This window comes from Chamaea fasciata, unplaced genomic scaffold (assembly GCF_029207755.1).
Source record: "Chamaea fasciata isolate MVZ Bird 193981 ecotype frontalis unplaced genomic scaffold, bChaFas1.0.hap1 SCAF_13, whole genome shotgun sequence".
Lineage (NCBI taxonomy): Eukaryota > Metazoa > Chordata > Aves > Passeriformes > Sylviidae > Chamaea > Chamaea fasciata.
In genome coordinates this window covers 16,480,854-16,504,388 of record NW_027094098.1, presented here as the reverse complement: position 1 = coordinate 16,504,388, position 23,535 = coordinate 16,480,854, and the positions used below count along the sequence as shown (strand labels likewise).

Genomic DNA, 23,535 nt, shown 5'->3' with positions numbered 1-23,535 from the left:
GAAAGACAAACAAATCACCCTTCCCAGAAGAATCGTGACTCAAAGTAAACACACGGAAAAAGGCATGAATTTGTGTTCCCTTTTTAGCAAGCTCGAAGACAGCATAAAGCTTGTCTTACACGTTCTTGGAGAATAAAAGGGAGAAATGTTATCTACAGATTTCTAAGTGAATTTTCTGGACCTCAATCTGTACGGGAATAAATAACTCCTTAGTCCACCCCCAAAGGCTGCAGCCATCAGTGTACCAGACAGAGCAACCCAGGCTGTGAATCAGACAGGGTGGGAGCAGAGGGCAGCGTGGTCTGCACAGTGGCATAAGCAAATTAATCCCTTCTCAGACACACAGCTCCCCAGGGACTCCACGTCCTGCTTGTGGCAAAGTGTCAGAGACTCACAAGCCTTTGCCTGCAAGCACACTTGTCCCCAAGCCACAGGAAGCTTCAGTGCTGAAAGGCCGGCTGTGCTGGAGTTGAGGTTGGGAATAGGAGCATGGCACCCTGCCTGTTAGCTGAAAGTCATTTCCAGATAACATTTTCCTCACTTTATAACAAAACAAACTACTGGTTAGCACTATTATTAGAAGCATAACTTGAGACACAATTTGTGTTCTGACCAAGATTTCCCAAAGAAACTGCGAAACATTATTTTAGTGACCTCTGTGTGGCACAAAATCCCACATCCATTGGGAACGCAGTACCATCCAAGTATTCTGTCATTTGTATAAGAATTACATCTTCTCCTCCAAGCAGAGGAGAAAGGCACAGTCCTACAGACATCACCAAGTTTTCAGTTTTGCCAGTTAGAGATTTTGAGATTCTCAGAGGCCATGGTGGTGAAAGGCAGTGCAAAGACTAAAATGCCTAAGAAGGTAGGAAGCTTTGCTAAGCAGAAACCAAGAAATAAAGATGGGTGAGCTAAACCTGAACTTTCAACATATCCTAAACACATGGTTCAGAAAATTAGACTAGGGTTATGCTTAATAACTTATTCCTCTACCTTCAAAAGTCCAGCATCTGTACCATTGGTAGCAGCAGGGATGTTCATTACCAGTGGTTGCCTCAGTTGTGATCTTTTCAATGAAGTTTTAGCATAATTAAGATTTTCACTTTGGGGTAGCAATCAGATACAACACTAGATATGGTTTGCCCTGCAGCCAAACATTTCCATCACCTTTAATGGGCATTAGGATGGTCCCTCATGGATCCAGGCAGACTCATTTCACTGATCAGGTACATAAAGAAAACTTAGACATGGGCTACCAGAAAAAGACAGCAAAAGACAAACTTTACTCACTTAGAAACTCAGGGTTCAATGCTGCATCAGTGAATCAGGATCCTCAAGCAGTCTTTGCCTTTTTGGGTAAGACAAGTTGTGTCCACTGTATGAAAATTGCTGTGCCCCCTGGGGAAAACACAGGATTACAGAATCATTTTGGTTGGAAAACACCTCCAAGATCATCTCAGTGAGAGGCCACAGGACATTAACTAAAGGGAAGGGGTATCTCCCAACTTCTATTAGGAGTTATTTTTAATATACTTGTGAAGTCAATTAGGAGACACAGCTTGACTTTTCTCTTTTTTCTGATAACAATACAGCTTTGAGGTGTTCACAAAACACCCACAAGGGATAACAGAGGCACATCACCAGCTGAGGAGCTTTTCTTGCCTAGTGAAACTTTCTTTTCCCACATTTTCTCAAACTTGGCAACCCGTTAGAAACTCAAGTCAACCCTTCACCTTCTCAGCTCCTTCTCCATACAGCACAAGGGCATGGCATCACATCATTTCAGGTACTGAAGCAGCACCTTCCATGAAAAAATTGAGTCTGTAAGTCTAATTTCATTGGGGTATGGAAGCAACACTTTTTCCTTAATATTTTTCATCTGTTTCAGCCTCTAGCCCATCTTTAAATTGAGATTATTTTTTGTATTAGTGATGCTAAAGAAACATTTTGAAGTTTACTCAAAGTAGTAGAATAAGCACAGAAGTGCTGTGCAGGAGGCTAAGCCTAAAAGCTTTAGTGCATGAGAATAAGCTCTTAACCTCACCATCATTTTCTTACAAAAATTGAGTAAGAACTCCAAAAGGGTCAGCTTAAGATCCACAAAAAGGTTGCTTATTCCCATTTGAAGGATCTCAGTTAATTACTTTGGTATCAGGCAACCCTTAGGCTGCCTTCTTTCCAGAGCTACTAATTCTGCACATTACCTGGAGAACTGCCATGATGTTGTTTGCCCTCTTTCCTCTGTTTATCTACTAAAGGAGAAGCAAGGCCTGTGGCCCTCTCCTCTCCAGCTGAGGATGTTTTCCTGACTGAGGCATCTCATAACAATTAACACCGTCTGAAAGCCTTTAGAATGGGTACATATCCCAATTTATCTGCTTTCTACCCAGCCACTCCAGAAGTGGGTAATGCTTATCTGCTCCAATTACTTCTGGACATGGCATTTGGAGTGTCCCAGCTGGAGCCACCCCAAGAGACTTTTCAGATTTTGGCAGCGGCCCTCAGCAGTGCTCACCATGACCATTAATTGGGGTGTTGCTGATTAACGGATGAGTACACCAGGCTTGGCAGCACCCACAGGCTGGGCTCTTTCAGTAGCAATGAGCTGGCTGTGTTTGGAATCAACATCATCCAAAAATTTTAAAAAGCACCATGGCCCCATTAGGAATGGGCACCCAAGACCCCATAGTTGCAGTCAAAAAGCCTGCGCACAGTGGGTTCAATACCTCATGAGGGCCTACAAGACAGCTGGGAGGGAGCTTTTGACAAAGGCATGAAGTGATGGATAAGGGGGAATGGCTTAAATCTGAAGAAGAGTAGGTTTAGACTCGATATTAGGAAGAAATGTTTCACGGTGAAGACAGCAAGATGCTGGCACTGGTTACCCAGAGAAATTGTGGATGATTCATCTCTGGCAATGTTCAAGACCAGGCTGGATGGAGCTCTGAGAAACCTCGTCTGATGGAAGGTGTCCCTGCCCATGGCTGGGGGCTTGGAATACTATGATCTTTAAGGTCCTCTCCAACCCAAACCTATGATTCTATTTGTACTGGAAACACACGTGATGCAAACTTTCCCTGCTACTTAGAGGACACTGATGAGGCTTTGGCAGGCAAGGTCAAGATGTTCGCCTGCTCTGATAAAGCATGAGGAGCTAAATCATCCTGTGCAACTCAAGCCATTCAGATGGTACTTTTGGCATCTCCCCCCCCTCCCCTCCTGCTTTTGTTCTGTCAGTCTGAAGAGAACAGCTCGTGTGATGTAATTTAGAATGGAGCTTTTTTAAAGCTTTCACTCAGGAAAAGCTTCAGGAGCTCTGGGGGTATAGCTTAGCTCGGAGAAATAGAAAGAAAGCAAGTTTGCATTGACAGCTTGATCCCAGAGAGAGGTGGCTGCCTGCTTGTCTAACAGGTCCTCTGGGTCTGGATGAGGCAGAGACAGAGGAGCAGTCATATTAAGTGAATGCTCGCTGCCAATGTTAAAGGAACAATTACCATTATTCTGCATAGTTCACTGTTTGCTACTGCTATTTCCTTCAATAAAACCTCTTTTCACTTGCCAATTGGAGCTTGTCATGTAACAATATTTCTTATGCACAATACACATACTAAAATGCCCCTGTGTTTTTAATACATTTATAGTTGTTAACAATAGCAGTATAGCGACAGAAAAACCTGTACTTGCTTTGAATACAGAACAGATTGAAAAAAGAACAAACCAGTGGCCCTGCCCTGAAGGATTAATGGGGGTTAGATTTTGCCTAATCTGTGCTAAAATAGTGATGCCTCTTCCATTTCTTTGACACCCACTTCTCCCTCTCAGGGCCTGGGTTGTGACCTCCTCCCTCAGAAGGGGTTGTACACCTGGGCCTTGTGCAAAACTTCAGTGATGGTTTTGATGTCAGGAAGTGTTGAGGAGAGCATTGAGTTCTCACCTGCCCCTGTGCCTGGGCAGTCCCGAGGGGGATGGACAAGGGCTGCCACTCCTGTGGCCTTGGCAGGCCCAGCCTACTGAAGGTTGCTCAACAATCCTTCAATCCCTGTGCATGATGCACAGACAGGAGGTAGCTGTGCTACCGTCCAGCAAAACCTGAAACTCTGGTGTTCACTGCCCACATCAGACTAACAAAACTCCTTGTGAATGCAGCTCCTGATGAAGCAGGACAAACAGACAGCTTTGAGGAGACCGGCCTTTCCCCAGAGCTCTACAGCTCTCCTCCAAGAGTTCACACAATGGAGACATTGTGCTGCTACTGCACTTGCCAGCATCACAAAGCCAGGTGGAAATGACCACAGTGAAGGTGCCACAGTGAGAAGAAATTACACGTTTGCACTTCTGAGCAGGCTGAACCTCGTATTTCATGCACCCAAAGGAACAAGCAGCTGTTCGTAAACCTTTGTAGCACAATCATGGAGGAAACTTTCTTCTGCCATAGGATTTGTGTTTTCTAAGAACACTATTTTCTTCAGAACAAGTTAATATACACAGGAAAAGACATCTTGAGTGTTCCTGACTCTCCTACACTATCCAGGAATAGTGATAGACTGCGAGTTTAAACACATTCTTCCACTGCACAGTGAGAGAAGTGTGTTTAATGCTGTGAGCAGAACACTTACCATGTTTGCCTTTGCCAGAGCAGGCAAGACTACACCGTTTTTAAGAGTACTTATTACATACATAAGTAACAGGGGATGTCATCTGTCTGCCCCCAGAATAGATGTTCTGCATCTTCGGTACAGGGGAAAAGAAGGATTTGTGAAAAGATGCACAGCATGATACACCTTCTGCTTCAGATATTGCTAATTGCTTTGTCTGTGGCTTTTTCTGAGGAAAAGAGCAAAGAAACCCAGAGAAGGCCACCATATTGGAGGCTGGTTTGGAGCCTGATCTGAGCTCCCTGGAATTGTTTCCGTTGACATCTGGTGATACAGGATCAAGCCCTTGCAAAGATAAATAAGTAGTTTTCCAGCATGGTCCAGCACAGTCTGTTCTGCAACACCTGGGGAGGTGCTCAGATGGCAATAAGATTAATAATGTTTATTACAGTGTGCAAGTCCAGCTCCCAGTTGTGTTCCAGCATGGCATGCAGGCAAGAGAGAAACAAATGGAAGTGTTTGCTAGGAAAGTCTCATAAAAGACATAAGACTCTCACAGATTGCCACCCACCACTGGGTTCTAATCAAAGAAAAACTTTTATACCTTATTGGAAGACATGGAGGGTTGTAGTCATATATGGTCATGTGTCAATTTACCACCAGTAGAGCTCCAAGGACTATCTGTGGGAAATGCTGCATCTTCTGTGATTTGCAGCTCTGTTTCACAGTGTTTAAAGTGTTTGGATTTATTTTAAGAATATATATGGGTTTGATGGTGTTAATATATGTGGGTTTGTTGGTGTTTCCCCCCACCAAATGAAAATGCTGACAGTCTTGGAGCTGCTCTGGTATTAATGCTGTGCAAGGATATCTTTGTGACCAGAACTGTGTGTAATGCCTGCTTTGGGAATAAACTCTTGGCACATAACTTTGGTGTCATTCAGAAAGTGGCACAGTTGTCAAGGACTGTAGGACATGAAAGGAAGACACTGTGCTGCCTTTTCATTGGAAAGTTCATAAATTCTGCCTAGAGATCCCTCTGATATTTTCACTTTTCAATACATAGTGCTTACCAAAAATAAAACTGAGAATTTTAAGTGCTTTCCAAATTTAATGACACAGAGTTCTACATGGGAAAAAAAAAATCTTTTGTAATTAACTCAGCATTTTCTGTTTTATATTACCTATAAATTTTCCCAGCTAAAAAGCGAGCAATTACACAAGGATGTCCATGGGTGAGACCTACCTTTAGTTACTGTGCCAGGGCATTAAATAAAGCCCCGTTTACTTCTGGCTACTCAGCTCAGGTTAGGATTTTGTTTCTGAAGCTTGATCATATTGGCAGACAACCTTAACCTCATTGTGGGGTGAGTCACTAACCATCACAGGAAGGAAGAGTGAATTAATGCAGCAGTGACATCGAGGCAACAACAACAACAATAACAGTTGTAAAGTTTGTTTTTTCTCCGCTTTGAAAACAAGGACAATTCAGATGAGACAATACATCAAACCCTCCAGTTTCACTCTGTGCAGTGAGGAATAAAGAGAATTTGAGAGGTTTGAGTTAGCCCTGCAAAACAGCAAGAAGCTGTCCGTGAGCACTGGGATGGATCTGCCCCAGCACCCACTGAGGGTTGTGCAGGCTGCCCCAGCAGAGGGTGGCCTCAGAGGCTCTGTGTGGTGCTGAGCATCCCAAATCCCAGCCTGGGGAAGAGGACAGGGACTGGCACAACCATATGGTGACTGGGGTGACCTACTGACATGAATAAAAACAAACTAAGCCCTCCTCTTGGAAGGAGCAGGATAGGGCTGTGTGTTTTCAGTTCAGGTTCAGTTTGTGACTTACTTGTTCTGAGTTTTTTAATTACCCCTTCTGGCACATGTCAGCAGAGTGCAGTTTTAAACAAAAATAAAAACAAAAGAATTTGGAAAGCAGACTTAAGCTTCATTTACAACATTTCTGAGGGCTGTTTCATATAATAGGGCCACTCACACCTGCAAGGTCCTCCCCATCCCTGGAGTGTTCAAGGCCAGGTTCCACAGGGCTTGGAGCAACCTGGTCTAGTGGAAAGTGTCCCTGCCCATGGTCGGTGGTTGGATCTAGATGGTCTTTCAGTCCTTTCCAACCCAAACTACTCTACAGTTCAGTAAGACAAAAAAAATCCAGTCTGGGGCTTAAATACAACTTCAGGTATAGCCACTCCATCTCAGTCACTCCCAAAGAGGATGATCTCTTTCAAGACTTGCTGGAATAACTGGGTGCCAGGATGTTCTGATCATGAAACTCAAAACAGGGAAAGATTTAAAAAAAAACCTACCTAACAGCAAGAAGCGCGTGAAATACCACAGATCCTGCTGCTCCCTGGACTAACCCAAATCCCTGTAATAGATTTATCTCATGGAAGCCATTTCAAAAAGTCATGACCACCAGTACAGGAATACTAACCTAAAGAAAAATGTGATAGGGAAAGAAAACAGTGGCTGAAGGGGAATTTGGGAGAGCAAATCTACAAACAAGTCCTGAGGGCTCCGATAAGGCTCTCCTGAAGGGTGCACAGCTGTACCCCACATCCAGCCCCATGGGTTTCAGGGATTGCCTTGCCTGTTGACCAGCTGATGTTGTTTCTGCTGTGATGCCTTAAGTTTTAGCTTTCATGTTTTTCAGATTCTGTGCTGCCTGGGAGTGTTGTCCTGAGCCTCATATTAGGTGCTAGTAAACTCTATTCACAGGGTAGGGAGACAAAACAAATCCTTTTCCTGCTGAAGATCAAGGACAATGAGTACAACCTTCAGGCCCAAGAACACAAACAATGGTGGACTGAAGAAGGAAAACAAGAAGGATGATACTTCACAACCCAAAGCTGTAATTAGACAATTATACCCCAATATGCAAAAGGACCAAAACTTATAAAAGTATGAGACCTCATGACCAGTCATCTTTTTTGTAACCGTTCTGGGTCCACCTTGGGTGTAGCCCTGGTCAGGCCCAGTCCTGCCCAAGGTGTACCCTAGAAGCTTTTCAATAAATCTCTACTTTATTCTCCAGCTCTGTCCAGTCTCTGTTCCAGGTCAGCCTTCCCAAGGCATCAGCTGCAGTTAACACTTGATAGCAAAGCTGTGAGGTTCCTGTGAAAATTCAGTGATTTATCTTGGTCCTTATCAACTGAGGGGCTCCTGAGGACCCCCCAGCAGGCTGTGACAGGAAGGGCTCTGGGCAGGCCCTGCAAACCAGCCAGTGAGCACACTGTGAATTTTGCTATCATGGTCATTTAGGGCGTGAATTATGTCCAGCCTTTAACACAGATGATGATGTCTGATGCAACAGGGACTTTGGACTTAGCACATAAAAACCTATTCATAAATTGCTCGGACCCCCGTCTTGCAAAGTCGTTACAACTCCAAGGTGTAAGAGAGCAGCATAAAATTCACACTGATCCCTTCAATTTTTTTTAAGCACCCTTAAATCCAGCTCTTTTTTTTCCTGCTATACATCTTACTTTTTATAGTTAAAAGTAATTTTAAAGCAAAAAAGAACATAAACAATATACACTGACTCTTGACACTCCATTGCTTTTTTAAACTAGAATAATAAAAATTTGCAAATGAACAAAAGAGTGGGAGGAAGATATCTGATTTACAATGTTTTTGAGATAAAGAACACTATAAAAAAAGATCAATGTGAATAATAAAGCATTGTTAACTGAGTCATGACATTTCTATTCTCAGTGAAGATTTGAACAGTAGAGCTCTGCAAATGAGCACCTTGTGCCATTTTCAAAGTGGGAGGAAGACATATAATTATAATTTTTAAAGTGAAGAGAATTTAAAAAAAAAAAAAAACCTCTGTGAAAAAGTTTATTGAAAAACATATCGACATATCAATATGACATAAATTACTTTAATTTTATTAAACTGGGAGGGGGGAAAACCTCTTTTTGAAGACTGGCTGCAGAAAGCATTCCTTGAAAAGAATTTTCTTTATTAAAAACTCTTTGCTAAGATGAAACAGCACTGAATGTCAGCACTACCGTATATTTATTCTGTAACTCTTCCAACAGCCGAGATCTATAAAAGAAACATATTTTCAAAACAGTTTTAACCTTCATTGTCTTGATCATTCGTATTAACATTTTTCATGTCACCTATTGAAATCCCTTAAAGGAACGTTTTATTCAGTCAAAATTAATGAAACCGTTTTCTTAAACAGCTTCCAAAAATAAAAACGACGTAATGTTGTGCATTTTATTTGACATACGTTTTCTGCCATTTCACTTATTTGTGTGATGAGAGCAATACTTCATATTTATGCTATCAAATCTACAGAGAAAAGTGATTTTGAGAGAGAAGAAAACCAACTCTGCTCTTGCTGTGTGTGCAATTTAAATCCACAGTGAAAATACAGCATTGATCAGATTACCCCAACTGAGTCATTTAGTGCTTTGGCATTCCTGAAGTTAGGGCCCAGCTGTGAAATCATAGTTGAGGCCAAACATGGCTGTTAGGTGAGTGCACATGGCTCCCATTTTCTTCAAAGAGAATGACACACATGGCCAATATTTAGCTTTCACCTTTTCCATTCTTTAGCTAGCAAAGCCAGAACCAGTGGAGTATATGCAGGCAATTTAACAGAATTAAGAATACAATCAAGATTTTCCAGGACTTACTAGTGATTTGAGATATATAATTCAATACACATCAAAACGCAGATGCTCAGCATATTCTGAAAATCAGGCCGTCTCGAATGTCTTCCTTTAAGCAGGTAAAATCATAAATTACTCTGAGTATTTTGGCCATTGGATCCTAACAAACTGGGTGTAGTACAACCCTTCAGAATTATAAACTCCAATTTCTGGCTTGGCTGGGATGCCTGGGAGAATTATGACCCCCCAGCTCATTTTTGTTCCTGTGTTGGCACACAGTTCTCCCCTGCCATTACCACTTGAACTCAGTGCAGGTGCCTTTCTGCAGCAGGTGATCCTTAGGGAAAATCCAGGTCCTGGCTCTGCAGGTCCCTGGGGATGCACTGAGCTGCAGGGATGGCCCATAAGACCTTATAGGGTAAGTGCCACGGAGAGAAAAAAAGGTGCACCCCGAAAATCTAACTGCCCCATGCTGCATGCAGATCTTCATTTCAACTCAAGGTCAAGTGGAAAACTTTTCTACCATCCTTGCTGACTCTCCTCTTCACTTTCTCCTGACTCCATCTGTTCCTCACCCTTCTCCTTCGTTCCGCACTCGCCTCCCTCTTCTTCCTGTGTCCATCTGTTCCCTCCTTCCTCGACACAAGTTGGGGAAGGGAAGTAAATTCAGTCATTCACTGAACAGATTTCAAGATGAACCCCCTCCCTCTCCAGTTCTAACTTCATTCATCATGGTAAAAATTATAATGAATAGAAATGTTGAAGGTGAAAATTTATTAGGGATTGTGTTGCTTTCTTATATGAAAAGCAGTTAAAGCGGCATATAAACATTGGCTTCATTCATTTTTTTCTTAATATATGGTATAATTAGTGAGAAATATTAGTGGAAGTGCTTGCTATGCAGTCCATCAACACATGCCTGTCAGAGCTTAGGATCTGGGCCAAAAGTTTTTGCCAGTCCTATGATAGATTTACAATAAGCCTATAGAAGGCTTTACAGTTAGCTGGGTCACTAATTCATGAAGTTAAAACGTATGCAATGAGGTCAAAAATTCACTATTGATAAAATACCCCCTCCCGGGATTGCACCATTAGCTTTGTTACTGCAACAGCAAAATAAAGTAAACCCAAAGCTCCTGTGAATTACCAGTCCATCATCATAAATCAGTAGTGAAGCACTTGCATGAGTTCATGATGTCATCTGAAGCCTGGGATATATTTATAGCCTTGTGTACTATTTCCTGTTTCCTTACGACAAAAATAAACAGTCTCCAAATCCCCTGCATCCTTCTGCCTGAGCTCAGCAAAATGTAATGGGCACGAATCTCTGAAATCCCCCGTGATATGTTGGTGATACATTCGTGATATGTTGGTGATATATTGGTGATATATTGGTCTAGAGCAGCTCCCCTCTGATGGGCCACGGCGCCCACACTCCCTCCGGCCTCTCCCATGTGGGCAACAGCAGTTCCCATGGAGTTTTTTTTCCATCTGCTGTACTCACTGCTGGGATAGTCCCACACCCCCTCCTACTTCGCCTCTCTGACACTTGGAGAGAGAAGGAAAGAAGATTTAAGCCTCCAAACCTTAGGCATGGAGTGAACAGCCTGGCAGGCGTATCTGAGGTGGAGGAGCTCAGCATTGGTCCATGTGGGGACCTGGGCTTGCCACCATGGGGACCTTGAGCATCTTGTCCACCAAGACTGCCAAGCAATGAAGGCTGGAGTTTGGGGTTAAATTTCCTCTGTCCTCCTTTGCTAATGATTCGGGATCCTCATCTAAGGTTTCTGGGGTGTTTGGGCATGGATGATGTCCACATTTCTTCTCAGACCTCCCAGCTCTCAAATGTCATGTACCTACCTGAATTGCTGTGTTTGCTGGTGATGCTCTTCACCTCTTCTTGGGTGAAACTTTCTCTCTTGGCAGTTTGTTTTATTTTTTGCTTCCTTTCCTGAACTGAGACAGAGAGTTACACAAACTGTGCACCATTTCCTCTACAAGGAAACTTGCTTCTGTTTGACCTCAGAGAAACAACTCCTGAAGTCAATGACTGTCACTAAGTGGCTGAGGGTGATATCTGTGCCAAATCATATTTATTTGACATTTATCCCTCTTCAATTTTGTTTTCTTCTCTCCACCAAGACCGTCGCACCAGCTCCTTGCCTCTACTGGCCCTCCCTGGGGTGACACCGAGCAGTGAGGACCACCCAGGTAAGCTGCTGGTCCCATGTATGCGGAGATACTCCCTCCCTGGCAGACTATTATATCCCTTAAACTATAAAAAAAAAAGTGTTTTGGTTTTCTTTGGCTTTTGCTGTTTTGAAGCACTGCTGTCAAACCTTGAGGTCTGGGTTTCATTGTTCTAGGAGTTCTTTCAAACCAGGCGTGTTCAGATCAAGCCTTCATACGTACAAGTTTTCATCCATCAGGTCTGATGTAGCTCTGCCTGTGTCACCTCAGGGCTGAATGGACGTGGCATACAGCTTTTCCAGTGATGAGCATGTGACGCATTAAACAGACAGGTAGCCAGAGCAGGGCTCAGGAGAAGGAATGGCAAGGAGAGCAGCAGGGCCTTCCCTTGGTGCTTTGCCTGCACTGATACACCAACATGCCTCAGGGGAAAATGAAGAAGTTACAGGTCCTAAACTGCTACAGTTTTGCACACAGTTTAGCATTAACTCTCGGGAGTCCTTGCTACAGGGGCATGAGGCAAAGGGCCACTGCAAGGATGGGTTTGGAACAAATGCCAGTGTTGAGTAGAGCCACAGGCTCTTTCATCCTTTGTTTGTAAGATGTGGCTGAGCGCTAGGAGGGTCAGAGATCAATTCTCCTTCTCCTTCAGTGAAGTCTTAAACAGATGCTCCAAGAGCTGCTTTGGATTACCTGCATTGCTGCAGTCCCTGTTCAGCAGAACAGAGCACCTCTTAAACCCCCTGTCCCTTATCAAAGAAAGACTTAGAGCCCTTGCATGCCTCTATACTAAATCTAATTTCAGAAGCATGCAGGGAAACTGCAGAATCCTCTTCTCCAGGACTACAAGATGTTGGTTTGTGCCCAAAGCCAGTGAAGAGAAATAGAGGTCAGGGGACACACTGCAAATGCCAGTCTTGGCATCACCGCTCCTCCCTATGAACCAGAGGGATCTGGGGCTGACATCAGTGAAAAGTAAGTGATTCACTTTGTGCTTTCATGAATTTAGACACTGTAGTCAGCCATCTGAATCGCCCAACTCCAAAAAGAAAAAGAGAAAAGAAATTCCATGTGAGTATTGAGACTATCTTTAATACAAACATGGGTGAACGATCCCAGTCTGCTACTGCAACCGCCAAGGCGAGTCCCAGCTTCCCCGTGTGAGGAAGAAAGTTGCTACTTCATACTATTTAAAAATGGCACATTGTGGGGGTGTACCTTTAGCAGCCTCTGCCTAACAGTCTAACACTGAATAATCTGAGATTTCTTCATCATGATACACTTATTTTTTCTGTTAAGTTCACTTCAGTGGCTGATTTCTATACGTTAAAAACACAGACATATGTGGACATTTGAAACTGAACACAGGCTCTTAAAAGAGAGTCACAAAGTTTGACCCTCTTCCCATCTCCAATTGTAATTTAGGGTTTTTTTTTTATATTGTCATTTAACAGTAATCATAAATAGTATCAGTGGTATATAATATATTTTTAAAGCCTATTTAGCTACATATATTTGTTCCAAACTCTCAACCTACTACTGTTTCATCCAGCAACAAACTATAATAGGATAGAAAAAGAAAAAAAAGTGCTAACCACCTTTTTTTTTTTTCTGCTGGTCTAGCAGAATCTTTATTTCTTCAGACACTTTGTGCAAACATTAAATTGATAAAAGACATAATGTAGATGGACCCACAGCTGAACTGAAGGTAATTGCATAAAAATGAAATGGAGACCTATAATTGTACACTGCTTTAGCCTCTCCCGCAGTGTTTTCTGGAAGCAAGGATCTCGCTTGTCATAGCAAGTTGCTTGTTACAGTGATTGCATGAAGACTTGATCTAGCTGTACAAGACAAGTATAACATTACTGAAAGGGAGCTTTTCAAACTAAGAGTCTGACACTAAAATGTACTGTATTTTCCAAGATGTAGTATGCTTTAACAAACAGAAGAGTCCCTGAGTGACAGCTTTTGTTACCCTTTTGTTTGATGGTGCTGTATTGAAAAATTCAGGTTATGTCTATGCCTTTCTATTTCTGGTTTTGATTTCTCTTCAACAGCACTTCAAGAATAAAAATTGACTCAAAGTATGAATAGTAGAAGTCGGTGGATACAGTAAATGTTAGTCTGGCATTTTCTGATTACTTCTGTCAGGCTTTTTTTTTAGTCTCGCGTCTTGAATGCTTAAATGCATTCCGTGGGCCATTGTATTGTTGCAGAATTGGGGAACTCAACAGATATATCATGAATTAAAACATATCTAGTTTTGATTTTTGGGCAGATTTAGAAAGTGGAAAATAATAGTTACTCTTGCCTAAGCCTTTTTATCTGAGCTGTGTGTTTCCAAAGGCTCAGCCTGGGTGTAGCTCTCAGTGTGAACAAACAGGACCCATTTGTAATATTGGCACATGGATGACAGGTAGGCCTTGTGCCTTTTGGACTCACAAAACCGTTGTTATCCAATAAATCCAATGCATAAAGCAGGACATCGTTTCCTCCTGAGCTCTGCTGCTTTAATCAGCACTACCTTTCCTGGAGATGATTTGTTATTGAATGAAAGTGCAGGCAAACTTGTGGAATGTCACTGATTCATAAACACTGGAAAAAGATCATAACTATACATGTAAGGACATCCAAAATACATGAGTTCTCACATTCTGGACTGAAGAGTCTGGCCAAGAAGTCAGAGATGGAAAAGAAAAAAGGTGCATTTGCTTGCCCTGAGGGGAAAACCATCAAGAAATCATCACAGATGGGCAAACCCCGACACACACAGCCCCGGACGTGCTGATTTCCTGTGACCAAGGGTACAACCTCAGGGGAGAACTGCTGTGCTCTGCACTGCTGGGTCACACCCAGCAGAGCCACTGCCTCTCCTGCCCTTCCCGTCTCGTCTGTGGCTTTCCTTCCCCATAATGCTCACCAAACCTGACAGTTATAGGTTTCTGATACTCCTCTCTGTGCCACTGCTCTCTTACTGCCTCCACTCCATCATTCACTCCCTGCCCAAGGCCAACCTGTAAACTCTTCAGGACAGGGAAATTCACACTTCCATCACAGCAGACTTTGTTGTCATTACAACTTCAAAATCAAGACAATACCTCTGCCAACACACAATTTTAAAGCAGTGATTTAAAATGAAAATAATAGCCTAGTTTTTATGCTTATCCCAAGATCTTACTCTACTAACCTCAACCCAGCTTTTCTGCTTCTACTTATTTCACTAGGTAAAAGGGATCTGAAGCGCCATGAAACCCTACTACGAGCAGAAATTTAAATAAATTGCTCATTCATTCTGTAACTAAACGGAGTCATAGAAATCAGAGAAAAATTAGCTTAGAAGGAACTCTAGAATCACTTTGTTTGGCCTCTGTCAGAACCTGCAGTAAGAGCAGGTTGTTAGGGTCCAGGCCCAGCTGAGCTCTTCACACAACTACAGCCTTTCTGCGGTTTACACATCCAATGATGAGGAATTAATTCCCTGGGCAGTTCCAGTTGCCTTTGCTGCAGCTTCTGGCAGTGCCCTCTCCTCATTTTCTGTCTGCGCACTGCTGGGAGGAGTTTGGGTGTAGCTTCTCCATTCCCCCAGCTCTGGAGGGAAGCAAAGCATCCAGCACTGTTCTTTGCCTTCTCTTCTAGGCCAACCAAAGCCAGTTCCCCCAGCCTCTGCTCACACAGAAGGTCTTCCAGACCCCTCGCTTCAGGGGCCTTCACTGGGCTTAAATTAGATACCATTTATCTCTCAAATATTTGCTTCCACCCTCTTCAAGCCTTATGGTTCCACTGGTTTTTCACTTACCCTGCAATCCATTCGTCCCATCCACATTTCCTCCTCTCAGCTGTAAGGGAGAACAGCTGCAGTCTCATCAAGGTTTCACTCTCTGTCAGCCTTTCCTTGGCTTTTCTGTAACATGTCAGAAGTCAAAGGTACCTAAAAACCAAGAGATATTCAGGGCCTCTCTTCAGGCTCCCTGCAGCCAAGTGCAGACAAACCACTTTAGAGCACTTACAGTTCCTCTCAGAAAGTAGCATTTGCAAAACTGAGGTGTTTGTAAAGATTGATTTTCTGTATATAGCTCAAGAGCAAGCATATCACAAGATTTAAGTGAGATAAAAAGTGAGGCTGTGCTTGATGTGAGGTGCAGGAGTTAATCAGCTGTAGATAAGAACTGATGAGGTTTTATCTTCCCACCATGGAGAGAATGACTGTGTTTCTTGGCCACTTGATCACTTCAGAGGGTGAGCGAAACTATATATCAACCCCTGTTTATCTGTGCCTCAGAAGTTCCTCAAGAATAAATTGAACTCAGAACTCTTCTTAACCTTTCCCCTAGTTGAGGCTTAAAATTAAGCTCTCCCTCTGGTTTTTGAGCTGCCTCTCTGGCACGCTGACAGCATGTGAAGTATCCCATCTCCTAGTTGACTTCTAGGCCAACAACGCAAGTGGGGATGAAGTTATGAAATAAGGGATCTGGACGCTAAACAGAAACCATCTGGCTGTCTTTTCTACAAGATTATGAGCCAGGGTGTGCTGGCACATCTGCATCCAGGTACTGCCTATGTGCGCGTTGTTGGCTGTTAATTTAGGGAACCAAAGTTGCAGCTTTGAAAAATAACAAGGTAACTGTTTTCCCTTCTTTTAATGTCACAAATTGAAGTTGGGATATCAAACTCCTAATGGATGTCAGCCGAGGCAATAGTACTGTTTTCTTTCCAAGCCTGATCCCACCCACTGGAAGTTAATTATTACTTAGCCTCTAAGTCCTCTGGCTTTAAGAGAAAACCTTAGAAGGCAAGTTCATGAATACCTTTGCTATGAATAAACCCCTGTAAAGAGACTGAAATCATTAGGTAAGAAGGGTTAGGCCTTGGAAGTAAACAACTGTAGGTTTGAAAATTCTGCATATGTTATTCTTTCAGATCTCTGCCTTGGTATCACAGTCTTTTTTTTTTCCTAATCCCACCAGATAACCAGCTTACAAATGAAAAACACACAGATGAAAAGCCTATGAAAGGTATTGTTATGAGTTCTGTCGCGGAATTCAGCATCACAGACACTTCATCAAAGGGTACCAAAAATGAGAAGAAATTGTCAGATGCAAGCAGATCATCCATTGCTTCCCTGGAGAAATGCAGAGAATTCACTTACATTGAAGATGATGCATCAGTACATCAGAGAGACAGTGATGGTATGTTTTATAAAACAGATCACATTTGAGCTGATTTCTAAATAATGCCCACTGCAAAAGAACTATGTATAACCAAGTCAAAATTAAATGTTGAACAGGAGGTTCAAGAACATCGCCAAAAGCAATGTTAAGTTGCCCTGCAGACATTTGTGTGATAGATGAGAATTTCTAGAAGATGATCTTAAATTGTCAGTGATACTAAAGTCATAGAAGAGGAGCTTGGAGCCTATTGTGCCACAGAGCATTTGTACTTTAGTAATGAGTGTTTGCACAGAGGCACCAGTGTCAGTACCAGATAAATCTATTCCTGGTTATTCTAGTGGATGTTAAAAAAAGGCTCTGTGAAGTATTTTAGAAGTTTCTTTTGAGTGCCTTTTGCAATAATGGATTAGTGTGTTACATCCAATGGAGCTGGGATCTGTCATGCATATCATTTAACAATTCCTAAATTAAGCATTTCTAAATACAGATCAATAAAGTGTCCTGTTCTCCAGGAATCATTAACATCTCTATTGTGTCACAGATCCTTACAAAAGGGATGTCTCTGATACATCCACTGGAATACACTTAATTTCAAGAAAGGACTTGAAGTATTTCTTTTATTTAGGGGACTTGTCCTCTTGTCCAGAGACTGCTTGTTTTTGAATTTGAGGACTATCTCAACCATTACTGGCACACAGGTGTGTACCATGTGATGCAAATAACAGATTTCATTCTCCTTAAAAAAGCTAAATGTGAAGGAAATTAACAACAAAAAAAACCCCAATCTGTGCTTAATTAATAATGTTAAGGGCTGGCTAGAAGCCAAGAAAACCAAAGGAAGACAGATTTGTGGTTGTCACTGCATACTCAGCTCACTCCACTCTGACAACTTACTGCTTATTCCACACACACGAGGCCAAATCCTGTTTGCTGCTGCTTGGAGAACCTCAGAAGGCAGAGCAATAGATGAGGGAATTGGTGATTATTTTGTTCCCTGTCCTCAGGCAAAAGAAAATACAACACTCATAGGTCTCACCAAGAGTGACCAGAAAGGCTTCAGCAAGCTTTGGACCAGGGTTGTTCAGAGCATCATCTGTGTGAGCAGATGCCACCAAACAAGAGCAGGAAAACTCAGAGATGAGGCATGCAAGAAAAAAAAATATTATAAATTCTTCTTTTGTGCTAATTAATCTACTAATGTAGAGAATGAGAGCTGAGGTCATTGTTCTCACTGAGATGAACGCAGTAATGCCGTTTGGCAAACAGCAGGGAAAACAGAGGGGAAAACAAGAGATTGCATCTTCTTTTATGCAGTTTGTGGCTAATTTATTTTCAAATATATAAATGAATGCATAGGAATGGATGTCTAATTGCTAATATCTATTATTTATATACATTACCCCACTTAAAACAGGACCAAAAAGCCTCACACATGCAGATTTTTTGAAATGTGTTACATCCATTATCACAGTTCATGGTGTGTGCTCTGATGGGAATTTAAAAGCATCTTTACTGCACATCACAGAGTCTGTGCTGAAACATTACTTTATTATTAAAATCTTGTGCTTTTTGTGTGCTCTCTTTCCTGGATGAAGCCCTAAGAATCGTATCTGTTCTCTCCAGATTACATAAGCACCATTATGGTTAACACATTCAGGGAAAAAAACCTGATATTAAAAAATAGATCTTTGGAGAGGGAGAAAAAAATTTGCCAAATCCTTAATTAAAACATAATTTCGAATTCTGTCTCTCACATCAATGTATAGGAAAGGAATTTCATAAACATAAGAGATCTAAAAAAATAGTCTTAATTACACCAAAGACTATTGGATAAAATGACTACATTTTCTACAGTGTAAATTTCATACAATTAAATGCAGTGGTGTCACCTTATTAAATGTTTCAATTTTATAATTATTTCAGTTCATTTAGCTAGAAAAAAACATAAGCATGAATTTACTAAGTATCACCAAAATCTAGTCATTCTTATTTGACAGAACTGACTTAGAAGTTAGTTGTGCTTGTCTGAACCTAAATAGATCTTGACATATTTAAATAAGTATTAAAATTGATAACATTGATGATGATATGCCACTTAGAAAGAAGTTCAGTCATATGCTATTTGTTCTTGCTACCTGCTTTAACTGCCTTTTTAATAAAGAAGCTGGAATGATTTTTTTTTTAATTTTGTTTTTCATCAAGAAAGCTTTCTAAAAAAAAAAAGCATAATTCTGGAAACTTCCTGGCAGTGAACTTAATGTTACGTGAGCTAGAAAATGCCACAACAGAACCAATGCAGTTGAATGAGTTCACAGTTAGTCATCCTAGGGCAAGAAATGTGGTTATAACCATATGTTTTCCTGAAAGAACCAATGAAAAGGCATTCATATTGTTGAAGGCATTTTTCCTTTCCAAAACAAGAAGGGAAAAGAAAAAAAAAAAAGGAAAGGTCTGGGTCTGTGCTCCAACTGGATTCACACAGTTGGAATCTCACACCTGCTGCACCCAAGCAGCCTCCCCAGATGCTGGGGGCTGAGGGGAGCAGAGTTAATTAGTTGATTTTTTGGGAGGGCACAAACCCAGCACAGAGTTTTAGTCATGGTGACCAAGCTCTCAGGAATATTCACTGGCTCCAGGCACACATCCTACATGATCTATTTTCCAAACTTTTGTTTCCTTAGAAAAATTGACATTTGTGAATGAAAAGGTGAGAACCCCGTTCAGTGGGGAGCTGGCGGGACCCTGAGCTGAGACTTGGCCACCACACTGCCCTCTCTGAATGCCCTTCTCCACACCTGATCTCCCTCCTTGTCCTTGGTAGTTTAAATTTTTTAGTACAAACTCTTGTGAAAATGAAAATTAACTCCAGTGTCATCTGTGCTGGTGCCATGGTTTAATCCCAGGCAGCACCTCAGCCCCACACAACCCCTCACTAACTGACCCAATGCAGAATGGAGGTACCAGAAGGGTAAAAGGAAGAAAACTCATGGGATGAGACAAATACAGTTTAAGAGGACAGAAAAGGAAGGAAAATATAAATAAATAAATAAATAAATAAATTAAAATATACGAAACAAGGGATACACATTGCAATTGCTCACCACTCACCAACTGATGCCCACTCAGTTATCTGAGCAGAAACCCCTGCTCATTTTCTCCCTAGTTTATATTGATGCCATATGGTCTGGAATATCTTTCTAGCCAGCTGGGGTCACCTGTCCTGGCTGTGTCCCCTCCCAGCTTCTTGTGCCTCTCCAGCCTCCTTGCTGTCTGGGCAAGAGAAGACAAAATTTTGTTTAAAGGGCTTGTTCTTCTGGATTTCACTGCCACAGAATACTTCCATTCAAATTCTTTTCATACAGCTGTTGTTTTTCCAGAGCAAATAAAACAGAAAATAAACCTTTCGCTGGTCTCTATGGAAGTAGTTATCATCACTGCGTTTTTAGCCCACCCCTCTCACTCCTGTGTAGCCACACTGGCCTAAACCTGGGTAATCCCAGCTCACACTTGTTCTTACGTCTCCCTGCTTTTCCTCTCTCTTAGATGAATGTGCAACACTTATCCTGGCCTGCTTGTTCTGCCAATTTTGGGACTTTCTAATAATGCTGCCTGATACCTGTGAACATTGGCTGACAGATACCTGTTGTCCATCCAATAGATATTACCAGACCTCCGACGAAGACCACGGCAACAACGACTGCAACTGTGACTGTGACATTGATTGCAGCCTCTTTGAGTCCTGCCACGAGACTGGGGAGTGCCTGGAACTGGCCATGGAGATTTCAGAAGTCTGCTATCGCTAATAGGAAAATAACTGACAAAAAATTCCTCAGAACTACCTGACAGATCACAGAGGAGATTTTTTTTTTCTTTTTAAATATTAATCGTAACCAGAGGTTTTACCAATGAGGACTATGTGCATCTTGTTGCTCCCTCCCTGGAGGTCTCTATATCTGTACCATTCTGGTGGCATGATATCACAAACTGCTGAAACCAATAAAGGACAAAAAAGGGTCTTCTCTGCCATAGATGACAACAGAATACCTAAGTGCCAAGCGTGCTCGCTGCTTTACCCATGGTCACTCCAAGCTTTTATAAACCTTTAATTGCTTTAAACACTGATTTCCCCATTTATAAACACAGAACAAATTAGGACCTTATTTTAGGACTGATATATTTATTAGTTCATCTTCCTAATGGATTCATACCTAAACATGTATTACACATTGTTGGTTCTTTTAAATAATTTATGATATATCATCATTTTGTAATTAAAAATTTATTTATTCAATCTCTTAAAACACTTATATGCTCAGTATAGGTAGAAAAAAAATTAAATTAATTAGAAACCATGCTACTGGTAATTACAGCAAATGTCACTAAAAATCTCCAGTGAATTTTGTGGAGGAAGCATTTTCACAGGGTAGTGCAATTTGACAGTGTATTAATGTGCTGGCCCATGGTTATGTAATAACAGGCTATGCCTATTGTTCATTAGCTATAGGAAAGGGCTCCTTTCCTTAAGTGTAATTAGCCTAAATGGGAACTGACTGCACACTTCCAGAGGAGAACTACCCTGTGGATAGCCAGTAACTCCTTTGCTTGATTTTCACTTGTAAGACTTCTGCAAGAAATCGAATATTGCCACCTACTCCAGTGCAAACAGGCATCTCCACCTGTGCACAAAAGATTACAAATTGACAGTACCTGTCCTGGTTGTGCTTGCAAACTCCCTCTATCTCTTCTCTGATGGTGGGTCTGATTAATAAAAAGGAAATACATCATGCACATTACACATATGACAACAAAAGCATGTAAATTCGGCTGCCTGAGGGTGCAGAACACAGGTATTAAGCACAGAGGAAAATACAGAGTTGTTTTCTCACATTAGGTATTTATAGACTAACACCAAAGTCAGTGTTTGCTCTGTATAAGCACTAAAATTTCTCTCAAAAACTCCACTGATCTCACTGCAGAAGTGCCTGTAGAATCCCAAACAAGGATTCTGGGCAAAATACTGGGATATTAAGCATTTCTAAAGTCATTGAAGCCATTTGTTTATTAATCAGAGTAGTCCTGGTGCACAAATATTTAGTGGAGGGGGGAAAAATCATTTCCTCTCCTTACCTCCCTTCGGGAAAACTCAAGTTTTCAAAAAATCAGAAAGGAAGAAATAGAACCACTAACAGCCATGGCCCAGGTGTCTTACAAAGCCTAGTGACCAGAAGACAACAAACCTCAGCAATGCAGTGAGCAGCCCAGAACACCTCATTTTTCTGCTCTTTCCAGGACATGGTGGGGAATAGAAGAGATTTGCTTATCTTACATTATCCCATTGTGATCTGTGGTCCCCTAAAGGAACTAAATCATTAGTCCTTCATCACCATCCAAGTTCCAGCCTTCTGGTTGGGTCTGGACCCAAACCCCACAGCACCCAAAACCCACTGCCATCCAGGAGGCACTGGTTTGGGTCACCCACCCCAAGATGGGCAAAGCTGGGTTTTAATGCTTCAATTTGCATTCTCCTACAGAATTTCGATCTTAAATGTTCCACAGCTGAGCTGAACTCTCACTGCTACACACCAGGCCACAGAGGCTTGGATCATTCTATCCTTTCTACCACAGGTTGTCCTTGAAAAAGTAGCATGTGGGTCTTTATGAATAAAAACTCTGACCAGAGGCATTTAGGGGTCGGAAAAGGGGGAAGCTTGCTCCACATACCATTTCCTAGAGAAGCACCAATAAAGATGTACATTGGCAGTCCTTGCTCTTGATGCCAATCTCCAGAAGGGGAGATTTCATGTGCAATGCTGGATCGAGCCCAAGAGGGGAAACCAGAGGGTGACATACCCCAAAATGTTGTCAGTGAGGGAGTCAGAGATGGGGAACTTGCCTTTGATGCCGGGATGTCTTGTTCCAGTTCTGAGTCTGCAAGAAAAAACATACCACACCAGTATAACTCATGGTAAGTGAAGTCTCCTTCAACTGTGGAACTGGACTGGGGGCATTTGGCACAAATGTGGATTTTTCTCGAACTCTTTTCCTAGGAATCATTATTCAAAAGATTGGGGGTTTTTATGTGTTGTAATCCATAGGTTGGCATACTGAGGTCATGTCTGCTACAGGGCACGGGTAAGGTCAGAGGCAGAATTACTATAGCCATGATTTGACAGGATGTCCCAGCAATGTGAACAGAATTACACTGGGATTTATTGAGGGCTGCTGTTGTAGTGAATGGTGGTGTTTTAAATAATGCAGCAATATCTTCTAGCCCAAAGTGTACAAGGGCACATTGCTCAGTGTCCTGCTTTAGGATGTAGATTTTTGAGCAATGAAACCTTGGAAAACACATTATTTCATACAACGCAATAGAATCAGCAGCTATGATAACTCTGTTTTCTGTCATAAAGTTGTTAATTGCAACATTTTACTTTCATGACACAAAGGAACACTTAAACATATTGACAGCAGAGAAAGTCAGTCAGACTTTTCCACTCACTATTCCAGAAACTCTTTGAAAAGCCATCTTATTCCCACACTAAATTGACTTCCTAGTGCAGAAAAATCCCCATTTATCAGATCTGAGCATGGGTAGACATTCCAGTGAAACCGAAGCATTCGGAACAATCCGAGGCTGTCTCTGTATTTTTTGTTTACTGGGAAGGAAGGTCTGGGTGCTCGAGTGGGAGGCTTTTGGGTGGATGGCTGTTGGGAACATGTTGGACTCAGCTGTGCTCCCGGGGAGATGTCAGCGTGTGAAACCAGCTCCTGAGAACAACAAATAGAAGTTCCCATTTTGCAAACGGGAACAGCGCTCCGACACGACGCCTCTCCCCGGCACCAGAAATGCACTGACAGATTGCTTGGGGGAAGAGAGAGACAGAGAGAATAACGGAGAGCTGCATTGCTACCTTCCACAGGAAAGGACCATGGGAT

The 23,535-nt window shown here is 42.0% G+C and overlaps 1 protein-coding gene across 1 annotated transcript in view; it reads left to right on the top strand.

Annotated features, from left to right (window-relative positions):
* MDFIC2 (MyoD family inhibitor domain containing 2) overlaps window positions 1-20,730 on the top strand; it is a 44,514-nt gene extending 23,784 nt beyond the window's left edge. Inside the window, exons 3-5 of the mRNA XM_066195631.1 lie at window positions 11,381-11,449; window positions 16,396-16,617; window positions 20,143-20,730. Coding sequence (XP_066051728.1) covers window positions 11,381-11,449; window positions 16,396-16,617; window positions 20,143-20,402 — 551 coding nt within the window. The 3' untranslated portion in view covers window positions 20,403-20,730. The remainder of the gene's footprint in view (window positions 1-11,380; window positions 11,450-16,395; window positions 16,618-20,142) is intronic.
* Window positions 20,731-23,535: the final 2,805 nt, after the last annotated feature.